At 37.0% G+C, this 15,779-nt stretch overlaps 1 protein-coding gene across 8 annotated transcripts in view; it reads left to right on the forward strand.

Moving 5' to 3' along the window:
- Positions 1-15,779, forward strand: part of LOC135204350 (lachesin-like) — a 238,990-nt gene that overhangs the window by 212,516 nt on the left and 10,695 nt on the right. For all 8 annotated transcript variants that reach the window (XM_064234547.1, XM_064234542.1, XM_064234541.1 and 5 more), the window contains 2 exons: positions 2,187-2,293; positions 4,963-5,148. In XM_064234547.1, the coding sequence (XP_064090617.1) occupies positions 2,187-2,293; positions 4,963-5,148 (293 nt within the window). The remainder of the gene's footprint in view (positions 1-2,186; positions 2,294-4,962; positions 5,149-15,779) is intronic.

Below are 15,779 nucleotides of genomic sequence, written 5' to 3' on the forward strand. Positions count from 1 at the left end.
ATTACGATAAACGTATCTAGGATATCTACGCTGCTACAGGAACTAAATAAATGACTGAAAGAGATGATTCTCATCATGACTAAATTTCAAGGGGGATGCAATAACGAAAGATAAAAAAAAAAAAAAAATAGCGGTAGACGTCTAAGTAGAGCTTCGAAAATCTTCAAATCCTTGGCGCGGAACAAAGGTCTCTTTTAAACGGACGTAACAGAGTACGGGCATCTCAAGAAGAAGAAGATGAAGAAGAAGAAGAAGAAGAAGGGACAACGACGAGTTGTGGAACCAGGACACTGAGTGAGTTTTTGGAACCAGACGACTGGGTTTTAAGGAACCAGGCCGTGAGTTATGGAATGGAAGACTAGAAGGAGGGTTCGGTTTAGCGGTTAGATAGCGGTCGAGAGAGAGAGCCGCTTTCCCGAGAAGAGAGAGAGAGAGAGAGAGAGAGAGAGAGAGAGAGAGAGAGGAGAGAGAGAGAGAGAAGGGGGCCGGGGAGGTGGGGGTGAGGAAGGAAAAGGTTTTTGCATAATGCTGGCTAATTATTCACTCTGTTGTCTGTCGTCCTCTCATCTTCCGCAGTGCCTAAATGCTTAGTGGCTCTGCTTCTTTTCTTTCCTTTTATTTTTTCTTTTGCGGCCATTTTTTTCCCTGTTTCTCAGGGGACTTAGTGTCACCCTTCAACGAGAGAGAGAGAGAGAGAGAGAGAGAGAGAGAGAGAGAGAGAGAGAGAGACTGTGAGACATTTGTTTCTGTCTCTAAGCAGAAAGGGATGTGTGTAGTCTCGCTGGATTTCATTATGCCATTATACTGCTATTTCTTTGTTGGTGTCTTTTATTTAACACGAGAAATTAGTTATGATGTGATGTAATTTAAAGAAATATATATATTCTTATTGATATACTGAGTCTTATAAATCTTATAATAATTACATGTACAAGTGTGGAACGATTTGTGCTTTATTACACAAGTGAACGCGACAGTGCGTAGAAATAAAACCAAGTCGTGATTATTTATTGTTTCTTCAAACGGATGTGAATTTCGACCATCGAAGAATAATATACAAAATGAGAATCAGCGCTTATCACTTCCGCTCCTCAGTGGCGTGATCGGTATGGTCTTAGCATGCGATTCTCGGGCATTCCATTGAGGGGTGAGAGATGTGTATTTCTGGTGATAGAAGTTCACTCTCGACGTGGTTCGGAAGTCACGTCAAGCCGTTGGTCCCTTTGCTGAATAACCACTGGTTCCATGCAATGTAAAAACACCATACATACAAACAAACAAATAAACAACTTATCACTTCCCTCGCATATAATTGCTAAAACGTTGATAATACATTAGAAAATCCAGCATCATTTACACCCATGGATGTGTATCTGTTGTATGTACAGTTTTGCATGGTCGCAGAAATTATACGTCTGATCAAATGATTTCATCGAGCAACGTTGGTCGTGGTCAGTCCTTGGAGAGGTGACCACCGGGAAAGCCAGACTCCTTGAACGCGTGATCCCCTTGATCATTTGTGTGGTGGGCCTTGCAACCGCATCCCAAAATACTTGATGAAATAGATGGAAAAAGACTTGTAGCATATACATAATTATGCGATGCTATACCAGTACAAGTTGACAGTGAATTAATATGCTTTAAATTTCTGTTTATATATTCTTATATATAAATATTCTTAACGGAACCCTTAATATACCCTCAGCTAATTACTTATTAATATTATACATGTTTTTGTTATTTCATTTTTTTAATTTCTAAAGTACCGTGCTTATATTTCTCGCATATATAGTATATATATAATATTTATATATATATATATATACATATATATATGTGTGTATGAAATACATGTATATGCTAACATAAAATGGATGAGAGGGAGAGAGAGAGAGAGAGAGAGAGAGTAGGGAGGAATCTATTATATCTGTAAGAGAAAAAGGAATACTTCAATCAGCCGTTAATGAGAAAAACTTCATAACTCCCTGATTATCTATCTACATGGTCAGGTTCTGTTCCATTTGCCCTCATTACATATCGATTAGTCGGTCTCAAAAAAAAAAAAAAAAGCCAACTCCATTTAATGCCTTATTACGATCAGAGTATTCAGACATGCACTTCAACTCCTAATATGTTTCAACTCTAAATTTGTTTTTTGATATTTTTTTTTTTTTTTTCATTTTCAGCTGTGTGCTTCTCTCCCGAATTCTCTGGTCCTGTCACCAACGTCACAGTAGCCAGGGGACGAGACGCCAAGTTCACCTGTCTCGTCAGACACCTTGGAGGCTATAGGGTGAGTCTCTGGGAGTCTTTGGGAGTCTTTTGGACGCTGTGAGTCTTTGCGATTCTGGAAGTCTTTGTGAGTCTCTGGGGATCTTTGGGAGTCTTTTGGATGCTGTGAGTCTCTGGGATTCTAGGAGTCTTTGTGAGTCTCTGGGATCTTTGTGAGTCTCTTGAATTCTTTGTGTCTCTGTGAGTCTTTGCGAGTCTCTAGGAGTCTTTGTGAGTCTCTGGGATTCTTTATGAGTCTCTGGGAGTCTTTGTGAGTCTCTAGGATCTGTGTGAGTCTCTTGGATTCTTTATGTCTCTGGGAATCTTTGTGAGTCTCTGGGAGTCTTTGTAAATCTCTGGGAGTCTTTGTGAGTCTCTCTTCAGTTTATTGCCTTGTCCTCGTTCTCAGAAGTTCCCTCATTGAAATGACATGGTAAAAAAAATATAGAAAGTTTATCTGAATCAGGAGAAACGTATTAACGCTCGTCCTGTAATGGCGTTGTCAGGAATTACTTAGTTTCTCTTGGCTTCTGTCTAACACGTACCAGTTGACTTGGAATTGAAGATCTTGAAGTTGTTAGCTTCCTTTCGACAAATAATTCATTCTTAGTTCAGATTACCCAATACTTCTTTTAAGTGGCACTGATTCGACTTTTATATACTCTCTCTCTCTCTCTCTCTCTCTCTCTCTCTCTCTCTCTCTCTCTCTCTCTCATTTCTTTTCCCCACAAAAAAAAACAGTATACATTTGCACCAAAGAATATCCTGGCATCCTATCTCATATTATGATCTTTATAAAGACACCGAAAGTCTGAGAAATGCACTTATCAACCGACAGATTGCCTATATATTTAAGAGATATGGGGGAACTTAAAACGGAAAATAAACCCCCCATTTTAGCCCTCAAAAGCCCTCAGGTCAAAACGTCAATATACAAAAAAAAAAAAAAAAAAAAAAGTCAATTGAGGATCCATTATTCCAACCCCATCATTTATTCCGTTCACTCTCTCCGTTCCAAAAATCTATTTCGTTCGCTAATCTTTTTTTCAACCGTAATCGGCTTTTCTTGAAATCTTTTTTCCAAGGAGGCCTCCACCCAGCCTCAATCCTTCCCCTCCCAACCCCCTCATCAACCCTCCCCTCCACCCTCCCCCCACTCAACCCCATACCCTTCCTCCCTAACGGGATAATCTCCTTTAATATTATAAATCTGGGTTAAGTCGTACCCACTACTTTCAGCAATCTGCCAAAGTGTTTTTAACACTTCTGAAGAGAACTCTTGGACGCTTTCCAGTGATTGTCCTCCGCTTATTCAGTTATTTGTCCATCTAATGTCCTGTGGTTAACTGGATGTCTTTTATTTATTTATATATTTATTCATGTATTTGTTGTGGAATTTGTCCAGCAACATCATAAATACCTTTCCATAGTATTGATCACCTTCCGAGTTGACAATGACATGATCTTTGTTAGCTTCTAATCATTTATAGCAAGTTCCAGTTATTTTCTCTGTGGAAATCATTAACACTATAGAGACTTCACGTCTCAGTAGCTGTTTCTTTCCCTCTACTGCCGAGCTTTGGTATCGTCGTCCTCTCGTACTTCCCTGTCTCCTGATTTTAACAGCCTTTTCCTGGCTCCTTATTTCAACAGCCTTGAGAACCTATTGCTATTGGGGTTAACATGGCCTCATATGATTCTCTGCTTCAATCGGACTTCGCTGGAGTGAAGAGGCCATTATCCAGCTGTTGCCGTTGGTCTTACCATTTTATATTGATTTATTTTTCTGACGTACGCGATAACTTACCCTGACCACTTTATTCAACGACGAATTTAATCCAACTTATAATATGCCAGGTGTCGACTTTAATGTACAAGCATATACACTACACTCTGTTTTTTTCATCTGTCCATCTGCCTGTGGTGTTTGCGCATGGTAACACTGCGTCCCGGGCTTTAGATAATATCCTATTTCGAATATGAACGGTGTAATTCGCATACAGTACATTATTAAAACACTTTTCAGTTGACAATGTACACTCATATATCCTTTTATTTACCTAAAACTTATACATAGCGTAACTATTTAAAGCCCGGGACGCAGTGTTACCATGCGAAAACACCACAGGTGGATGGACAGAGGGAAAAAAACAGAGTATAGTCACTGAGTATGTTCGTACACTTCCTTTCCAGTTGTCTAACATTCTGTAACATCCTTAACTGTATTCCAGGTCGAAGAAGGCTTCTGATCTTCTTATCTTCAAACCCATTGCAGGTCGAAAAACTTATTTAACATTCTTTAACGCTGTTGCAGGTCGAAAAGCTATTCTCAAACATTCTATAAATTATATACCCAGTGCAGGTTTAAAAGCTTGTCTCAACATTTCAAGTGTAAAAACTTATCTTAACATTTCCTTCTCTAAACTCATTGCAAGTCAAAATAAAACGTGTCTCAACATTCCATGAACCCATTGTAAGTCAAAAGAAAAAAAAACTTGTCTTAATATTCCATAAATCCATAAATTGAAAAACATGTCTCAACATTCCATAAACCTATTGCAAATCGAAAAACTTATTTTGACATACCCTTTTCTAAACCCATAGCGAGTCGAAAAACATGCCTTACGATCCATAAACCCATTGCAATTCGAAAAACTTGTCTTAACACTCAATTTGCTAAACCCACTACAGGTAGGCTGGGTGAAGGCGGACACGAAGGCCATCCAAGCGATCCACACACACGTCATCACTCACAATCCTCGCGTCCATGTGAACTTCGATGATCACTCCACTTGGCACCTGGTAATTAAAGAAGTCACAGAGGACGACAAGGGGCCATACATGTGCCAGATCAACACAGATCCCATGAAAAGTCAGGTAAGGTTTTAATAAAAAAAATAAGTAAGTAACTAAATAATAAATGATGAATCGTAACTTTTTCTATTAAAGAAATATTTTTTATGAAGTCAGGTAAGGTTATAAAAAAAGTAAGTAATAAATAAATAACTAAATAAAAGTGATGAATCGTAACTTTTTCTATTAAAGAAATATTTTTTATGAAGTCAGGTAAGGTTATTCAGGTAAGGTTATAAAAAAAGGAATAAATAAATAACTGAATAATAAGTGATGAATCGTAACTTTTCTATTAAATAAATATTTTTTCATGACTAGATTGTTTGTTATTTGATAAAGGGACAGTACTTTGAAATTGTCATATTTGACTCGTTTTGAAAAATGTGGCCTCTTCAATTGAGATGAATTATTCGTGAACTTATATAAAGGAATATTATCATGACATTGGATTATTTTTTCAGTAATGAAGAATACTTTTTAGGTTAAGGGAAAATGTCCAAGAAATCTCCACTTTTTTTTTTTTTTTTTTTTTTTTTTGTATCTTCAGTTGAGAAAAAGTATTCGTGTACATTGGCTTTGTCAAATAAGTAATCTCTTCAAGTGAATGAAAATATCAAATAGTTTTCCCCTGCTGAGAAATCGCTTCATACCAAACTCAGATAGCATCACTTTTCCCGTAGCAAGCCGTTTCCCTTAAAATTTGATTAACTTCCTGTCGTAAATTAGTGTTTTAAAACGCAAGATATAAATGACAGACATATCGTAAATTCTGAGTGAACACCGCGATGGCTTACCTATTTGTGTGTGTATGTGTGTGTGTGTGTGTACTAACATCATCCTTGAATACCCGTGATTAGGCAGGATGGCTGAAGGGAAACAGCATTCGTAAGAAATCAGTGTCAGTGTCAATATTTTATTAAACAAAAAAAGCGGGTGTTAGAAATCTGTTAGACTACCAGCATAATACTATGTCTTCTCTTTGGGGCTCCTGGGGCACAGATATCAACGTTTCCTTTTATCTTTTTTTTTTTCATTGCAATCTTCATCAAGATCCCTGCAGCCACGTGCGTCCTTCTCTCCAAACGCTTTTCCTCTTCCCCGTCCTTTCACAATCTTTATTTTTTCTTCTTCTTTTTTGTCCTTATCCAGCCAAATCTCCAGCATCCCAAAAGATGCCAGAACAAATATTACACTCCCGCTTATAGAAAAAGAGAGAAAGAAGAAGAGAGAAAGAAGTGGGTGGGATGGCATGAGATGAAAAGACAGAGAGAAAAAAAGAAGAGAAAGAGAGGGAGAAAGAGAGAAAAAAAAGGAAAAAACAGAGGAGGAGAGGAGGCCTGGAAAGGCCTTGGGTGAGCCTGGCGCTTGAGATATTGTTTCTGGATGCATTTTCTGGTGCGATAAGTCTGTTGGCGTGTGAGTATTGGCGGCGACGCCGGACGTGACCTGAATCGCAGCGCAGCGAACGCACCCACACTCCCCTCCCCACCCCTCCCCCATAAACCCTCTCCCACCCATAAGACCCACCCAGCTCCTCCTCCCCCCTCCCACCCCCGCCGCTGATGATGGTTTTATTTCGGCGCGATTTTCGGTTTCGAAAGTAGCCATGCTTCCCAACTTTTTTTTTTTCTTTTTTTTTATCATATGAGGATTCTTATTCGACGATAATTCCCGAAAATTTGGCCGTACCATATACCAGAAAAAAAAAAAAAAAGAAAAAAAAAAAAAAAAAAAAATTCCCTTCCTCCAGATGCCTTGGTTTCCAGCCTCATATTAAGAAAAAAAGGGGGGAAGGGGTGGGGAGGGGAGGGTGGGTTTGTCTCATAGCTTTAATGTCAAGGACACGTGTATTTCTCTTTTCAATAAAACTCTTGTTTTTGGATTTAGCCCGCGGCCAAATGCTCCGGGAGCCTGAATATAAAGGAAGTCTGCGCGGAGCAATTTAATCCTAGTAAGGAAACGAGATAACTTTCCCATCGAGTTGTATGTGTGTATATTTTTCTGTGTTTATTTATTTATTTGTACTTAACTCCATCTGTTCCGTAATACCACCTAGTGTATGTCTCCTTGGAACATATGGAAGCCGTTAGGTTTAATTCGTAAATGGGTGTAGACTAAAATTGATATTTTGGATGGTTCTTAAAAAAAAAGAATGTACTTTATAAGATATTCAAGTCTCTCTGGTATGCTAGAAATATTTGAGACAGCTAAATAACTTACGACTCATGATGAATTGAGTGACCCACAACATGAAGTGCTATTTAGCCTAAATTTTTTGCCAATATTCATTTTCAAGGATATTAAGGATAATTTTTTTTCTTACGGAATCCAGTCATTGGTTACACTTCTCTTTATTATTATTATTATTATTATTATTATTATTATTATTATTATTATTATTATTATTATTATTATTATTATTATTATTATTATTATTCCTGATCGGCAACGTCTTCAGAGTTGTAAGTGTCCTATTCTTAATCTTGGAATGAGTAATATTTCATTATTGTTATTATTATTATATTATTATTATTATTATTATTAGTAGTAGTAGTAGTAGTAGTAGTAGTAGTAGTAGTAGTAGTAGTAGTAGTAGTAGTGATGGTGATTCATGGAAACCTTCTACGTATAATTTATCGCATTTCCGCTAAATGACTCAAATTTCAATATTATTATTATTATTATTATTATTATTATTATTATTATTATTATTATTATTATTATTATTGTGGCAGAGAGGTAGAACACCTCAGGCCAATAAACTTGACGCATAACACCAATCTTTAATTGTATGCGTGACATCTGTGGCGTCGCATTATCCTTTTCCAATTATTGATTGATCTCTGCGCAATTTTTCCGAAGAATTGTATGGCACCATTTGTAAACTCAGATATGCGATACTTACAGGTCAGGGCAATGAACTATACTCTGTTTTTTTCCATCTGTTCAGTCGCCTGTGGTGTTTTCGCATGGTAACACTGCGTCCCGGGCTTTAAATAGTTACGCTAAGTGTAAGTTTTAGGTAAATAAAAGGATATCTGGGAGTACATTTGCAACTGAAAAGTATTTTAATAAATTACAGTATGCGAATTACACCGTTAATATTCGAAATAGGGTATTATTATTATTGTTGAATGTAAGCAATGTAACTATGTAAAGCCCGGGATGCAGTGTTACCATACGCAAACACCACAGGCGGATGGACAGATGAACTCGAGTATAGTTACGTACGAAACCAGGAATGATCTGGCGTGAGAGAACCACGAAAAATAAATAGCGATAAGAGTTTATGAACCATAATGTCCGCTGGCCACCCTTCAGCCACTGAATCTCGACAAATTTCATTATTGTAATTATGATTTCAGTCGCGGTAAAGACTTCCTGGTATTGTGCGAGAAGTTAATTTGAGAATATTATGCAAATTACACCGAAATGCTAAATAGCCAATAAACACTCCTTGATATAAATTGCTGGCATTTAATTATGGAGTCGCGTAAATTAAGACAGCTCAGGACGGAAATGCAGTACTTAGTAATTGTTAGATGAAATTAAAGTCCTCGTGTTCTTTCTTGTAAGATTGCCTGCAATTCAGTAAATTCATGTGAAAAACTGCTGATATAACTTATTCTTCCGTTCAAATATATTTTCAACTTTAGCGTTAGATAGAATGTCATATGCAAATATTAGCGCATTTTTTATAAATGAAAATATTGAATTAAATCATAACATGTAGATCCCCACGTCCAGTATCAGCATTTTTAAGGATGTAAATAAAAAGATGGAAGACTTTTTTTTATAATATTGCAATATTAATCGCATAGACTTTGGAATACGACGTCAGGCATAGGAGCTATATGTTCAGATTGACTGTTTCTCTTGCAAAGTTTCGTTCACTTGCTTTAGAAACCAGATGGATGTGGCCTTGTGACGTCACACATTCAATGGACAAAGCATATATATATATATATATTATATATAATATATATATATATATATATATATATATATATATATTATAATATATAGCAGTATATATAAAAAAAACAATCATTGCCAGAACTGCAATATAGAGTATATTAAACACGAGCAGATAAACAAAGTTGCAGTTCGACAGTGGCTAAATGTCTGGTATGTGTCCGTGAGAATATCATTTGACAGCGTTACCAACTCCAGAAGGGATAGATAACACATCAGTGCTACAACCCCTGAATGTCTCTTCTTCTACTTCTTTCAGTTTTTCAGTTTTCCTCTTCATCCTACTAATACCCCCTCCCCCCTTCCCCCACTCCTCCTTTTCCCTATTAAGGCCCCCATCCCTCCCTCCCTCTCTTCCTATTTCCCCTCAAAAACAAACCTCCCAGACAAGTGAAGAAATTATGAAAGAACTAAGGAGGAGGCTGTTGCTGCCATTCTGAGTTTAGGGGACTTTTGGTCAAACGCTACGACTCGATCCAAGAATACTGATTAATCTTGACGGAAGATATGGTCTCTCTCTGTCTCTGTCTCTCTCTCTCTCTCTCTCTCTCTCTCTCTCTCTCTTATAAATAGGCAAGGCATTATGCAGCTTGCACATAATTACATGCATATATGTTGCATACGTTAAGCAGGAAAAAAAATATTATATATATATATATATATATATATATATATATATATATATATATATATATATAAATATATATATTGAGATAGATAGAAATGTTGATAGACAGATAGATAAAAACGAAAATCATTAGTTTATACTTGAAGTAATTCGGGGGTCCAAAAGTTGTCAGGAACGTAATGTTCCCTCTTGGTTTTTTTTTTTTTTTTTTTTTTTTTTTTTTTCTTTTTTTTTTTACTTACCAACGTTTTCTTATTTAAGAGTTGAACGGAAGAATGAAAGAGATTATCATTTTCTCTCTGCTTAATTTGCATACTAGATATCACTAACGTTAAAGTCGTGATTCTTTCTCCTTTTTAAAATGAAAATGATCGCACGAATTAACAAAGTGAAAATTGTTATCTTCTGTATGAAAACTACTTACAACCGTATTTGGTTTTCGTTCCTTCAAACGCCGTCAGGAGCCGATGTACCTTTATTAGTTATGTGGCAAAATGAGAATTAAATCCGTGTGTTTTAATACGACACGAGATATCCACGCAAGGAAGGTATTACAGGAAATGCCTGGCTCAGTATGACGTGGACCCCTTTGTAACGCACAAAGAATGAAGTTATTTTTTTAAAACTCAGCGAAAACGCGTTGTTACAAACACGCTCAAAATTTAAACTGATTCGTCTTCGAGTTGCAACTACCTGATCAAGTTGCAATATCCAAAATATCTATACGTATTTAATTTATGTATGGGTACGTCTGTGTATTACATATATAGAATAAGGAATCTTGACTTTAATTCATAAATAACATTACACCATCGTTCTTTCAACGTCGGATTTATAAGAAACATTAGACCATTCTTTCAACGTCTGATTCATAAGTAACTTTAGACCATCATGCTTTCAACGTCCTAGAGTCCATTTTGTAATTCGTCTTATTCCTTCTTCGCTCTCAGATACTTCCAGGCGATTTCTTCATTCGCTGTGGACTTCATTCATCCAGCAGCTCTTTGATCTTATCAAAGAACGACTTTCACTTAGAGTTAAGCCAATGCTCTCTCTCATCTCCTGTCATATGAAATTCATTTGCCAAAGACTCGATACGATGATAGACCAACGTCATATTATTTCTTCTCAGGTCTTTTCTTTTGGCACTTGACCTGATCTCATTGGAAATTGCCTTTCTCAGCTTCCAGCGCCTTTCTTTTTTTTTTTCTGCTTCGCGATGCCTTGCCTGTCATCTGGCTGTTTACACAGCATGAGCAATATTTTTACAGGGAATTGCTTTATAGCTCATTTGAGCTTAAAGCTCTCTCTCTTTTTTTCTGTGACCTGTTTGTCTGGCATAAACTTTCCACATTTTGCTCTTCTTCTCCAGAACCAGTGAGTCAGGTTGAACCAAAATTGAAACGAAGCATCACGTGAAAAGGATATTTAACGTTGTTCAAATTTGGTGCCACGCTCTCCTTGAAGCGTAGGATTAATATCTCATAAAAATAGGGCGGAGCTTTTTAAATACCCTCTCCAAAACAGCTCTGGCAGCAAGAGGCCATAGTAGGAGGCCAGAATTTTGTGTAGGAATACGTAGAAAAAAACTCTTTAAAATTTAAAATTCTTCTCTAGAATGAAAGAGCCAAAGTTTGTGAGAATGATATACAGTCAGTCTCATGTAGTGTAGATTAAAGTTTGTTCAAACTATGACCCCAGAAGTCTCTCTCTCTCTCTCTCTCTCTCTCTCTCTCTCTCTCTCTCTCTCATACGATTAACGTAATGGATCTACTACGTCATCGTTCCTTGTAGCGCAAAAAGGCCTCTCACATAACCCCCCCCCCCCCCACCCTCACCCTTTTTGCGAATTTATTCAATTTTCATCTGATATCAAATCTAATATTTTATGATCGAATCGAGCACGACTGAAGACTACAAGAGGAGCCTATTAACGCATGAGTCTTAAAGCTGACGAACACTTTCACACTGAGATTCCGAAGCCGTGCGGAGACGAGGATGTAATTGATTCGAGGATAAAGTATTGGCGATTTTATTAATATATATATATATATATATATAATATATATATCATATATATATATATATATATATATATATATATACATATATATATATATATATATATATATATACATACATATATATATATATATATATATATATATATATATATATATATATATATATATATCTATATATATAGTATATATTGGGAGCAGAACGTACTTTGCAGCATACCTCATGTACCCTACTTCATCTACCACATAGGAAAAGACCCTCTTTGGGAGGTTGTGCAAGAGGTGCCTGTAGTCTTTGCATCGTCCCCTCGCCCCCCAACCCTCCAGCTGCATCCCTTTTTATTCCTTTTACTGCACCCCCGTTCGTATTCTCTTTCACATCTTACTGTCCACCTTCTTTAACAATTTCTTAATAGCGCAGCTACTTTGAGGTTTTCCTCCTGTTTCACCTTCCAGAACTAAATGACCTCGTAGGTACCCAGCTCGTGGGCTTTGGCCTAAATTTTATGTTCCATTCCGATTTGAGCTACATAGTGTTAAGTGAGTTGGACAGCTGTTAAAGGGAATTGGCCACATGCAACGCAAGGTTGAGGATTATGTTAGAAGACATTGAAGTTTGGAACAGAAAGGACGGTGTGAAGAATATTATTTTGTATTTAAAGTGTTTTCGTGTCTCGATCTTTAATATGAACAGATTTAATAACAATACCAAAGGGCGCATTGTTTTTGGTTATCCAAATCTATTGGTAGATGCCGCAAAGAATCATTTGTTAATTAGGAATTTTATGCTTCATGTTAATATTAATATAATAATAATAATAATAATAATAATAATAATAATAATAATAATAATAATAATAATAATAACGGTGCTGTATATTTTCAACTATTCTAAGTATATTTAGATTTGATTTTTTATTGTATTTTTGGTTATCCAAGTCTATTGGTAGATGCCGCAAAGCACCATTTGTTTAGTTAGGAATTTTATGCTTCGTGTTAATAATAATAATAATAATATAATAATAATAATAATAATAATAATAATAATAATAATAATAATAATAATAATAATAATGGTGCTGTCTACTTTCAACTAGTTTATGTATATTTAAATTTGAATTGATTTCATATGTAGTTTGGTCATCATCTCTGTGATATCTGTAAACTTTAATAGTATGTTGACTCTGTAAGGTCCAACCTTACTGAAAGACTGCGAATTTGTGACGTACTCGAAAACGTCACGCTGAAAAAAAAAAACCTTAGCGAATTTGTGACGTACTCGTAATCGTCACGCTGAAAAAAAAACCTCAGCAAATTGGTGACGTACTCGTAAACGTCACGCTGAAAAAAACAAAAAAAAACTCAGCAAATTGGTGACGTACTCGTAAACGTCACGCTGAAAAAAAAAAAAAAAAAGATCAGCGAATTTGTGACGTACTCGTAAACGACACGCTGGAAAAAAAAAATACTCAGCGAATTTGTGACGTACTCGTAAACGTCACGCTGAAAAAAAAAAAAAAAAAAAACTCAGCGAATGTGTGACGTACTCGTAAACGTCACGCTGGAAAAAAAAAAAAACAAAAAAAAAAAAACTCAGCGAATTTGTGACGTACTCGTAAACGTCACGCTGAAAAAAAAACCTCAGCGAATTTGTGACGTACTCGTAAACGTCACGCTGAAAATAAAAAACCTCAGCGGATGTGTGACGAACTCGTAAACGTCACGCTGAAAAAAAAACCTCAGACACAAAGTGCGGGACAAAACCTTCCAAACTCCTTCCACAGCACCGTATTTTGGCAACACATGCCAGCCAACTCCCTGGGGCTAATGGAAGACGCAAATTAATAATAATATCGACGGTCGTCACGAAACACCCTTATCTGAAAAGGCCGCAATCCGACGAGCGGTAAAAGAAGAAAGAATGAAGAAAATATCAAGAGAGGAGAGAAATCGTCGAGGAAGAGGAGCGGAGCGAAGTATCTCTTATCCGTCAGTAAAGTGTCCACACAACCACCACCAGGCTCCTCCAATGGGCGGGGAGCCCCCCCCCCCCCCCCCCCCCCCCCCCCCCCCCCCCCCCCCCCACCCCCCCCCCCCACCCCCCCCCCCCCCCCCCCCCCCCCCCCGCGACACACCATAATGTCTCTCCGGGGCCAGTTTTTCGGCGGCCGTTGGTGGACGTTGGGCCCAGCTGTGGCGAGCGCGGCAGATGTCCGGCCGCCAATTATAACTTTATCACTTCATTTATGATTCCGATGCCGACGTCCCTGGGACACAATTTACCGCCTCTATTTAAAAGTTTGCCTCTCTCTCTCCGATGATGACGTGTGGAAGGCAGCTCTTCGTCCGCCGCCGCCCCCCGCCCCCCTACCCCCTGACGAGATTTCTGTCTGTCCGTCAGTCCATTCGTCCACTGGCCTGTCCTCTCTCGCGTCTCTCTCTCGTCTCTCTCTCTCTCTCTCTCTCTCTCTCTCTCCAGCAGCTGTTAGCTTGCGTGTTACCGTGATGGTAACTTCTTTTTCTGAAATCACGAGTATTTTCATAAAATAATGACAATGATATTCCTCTTGGGCTAAAGAAAGCGGCATTGAACAGAAAAGAAAAGGAAACATAATCTGCATGTGTATTCGCGCACAGAGAGAGAGAGAGAGAGAGAGAGAGAGAGAGAGAGAGAGAGAGGAGAAGAGGTAAAAGACATCCACGCATGCTGTGAATAGGAAATATAAGAGGAGCACACGTGATTCGTCCAAATTACAAGTTTGATGTAACATAAAGTTATACTCTCCCTAAACAGATTGTTGACAAAGGTCTTCAGAATTCACTCACACACACTAAATATATATATATATGTATATATATATATATATATATATATATATATATATATATATATATATATATATGTATATATATATATTTACAGTCGAGATTCAATTAATGGCGGCTGGAAACGCGTCTCAGGCGCCCCCACTAAAGGCATCTCACATGACATCCATTAGGGAAGATAACCATTCAACTCCGGGTTCAAAGGGCCGGCATGATTAAAAGTAATTGAATATTTATGACGGGCTGAGTACTAGCCTCCCCCCCCCAAACCCCCACCCCAGTAGCTACACCTATACTACAGAAGTGCTCCGCCGCTGCTGTTGGCCTTTAGTAACCTGTTTCAGTTCTCGGGTGTGGCTACGTTGACTAGATTCCGTTTCTCAGACGTGTATGTATATATATATATATATATATATATATATATATATATATATATATATATATATATATATATATATATATATATATATGCTTTATATGACAGGTTAATTAAACGAATGTCTACTGACAAAGGAACAGCACTGTCTCTATTTTAACACCTTTTCTGTCTCTGTTTTAACACCTTTTTATTTCTCTATTTTAACACCTTTACTGTCTCTGTTTTAACGCATTTTTTGTATTTGTTTTAACATCTCCTCTGTCTCTGTTTTAAAACCCTTTCTGTCTCAATTTTAACCCCCTTTCTGTATGTATTTTAACGTTTTTTCTCTGTCTAGTTTAACATCTCCTCTGTCTATTTTAACATTTGTTCTGTCTCTAATTTAGCACCTTTTCTACGTCAATTTTAACATCTTTTCTATCTTTATTTTAACACATTTTCTTTATTTTAACACTTTTTCTGTCTCTATTTTAACGCATTTTCAGTCTCTATTTTAACACCTTTTCTGCTTCTATTTTAACGTACTTTCTGTCTCTATGTTAACAACTTGCCTGTCTCTATTTTAACACCTTTTCTATCTTTATTTTAACACATTTTCTGTCTCTATTTTAACACCTTTTCTGTCTCTATTTTAACGCATTTTCAGTCTCTATTTTAACACATTTCTTGTGTCTATTTTAACACCTTTTCTGCTTCTATTTTAACGTACTTTTTGTCTCTATGTTAACACCTTACCTGTCTCTATTTTAACACCTTTTCTATCTTTATTTTAACACCTTTTCTGTCTATTTTAACACATTTTCTGTCTCTATTTTAACGCATTTTC

This window comes from Macrobrachium nipponense, chromosome 44 (genome assembly GCF_015104395.2).
Source record: "Macrobrachium nipponense isolate FS-2020 chromosome 44, ASM1510439v2, whole genome shotgun sequence".
NCBI classification, from domain to species: Eukaryota; Metazoa; Arthropoda; class Malacostraca; order Decapoda; family Palaemonidae; genus Macrobrachium; species Macrobrachium nipponense.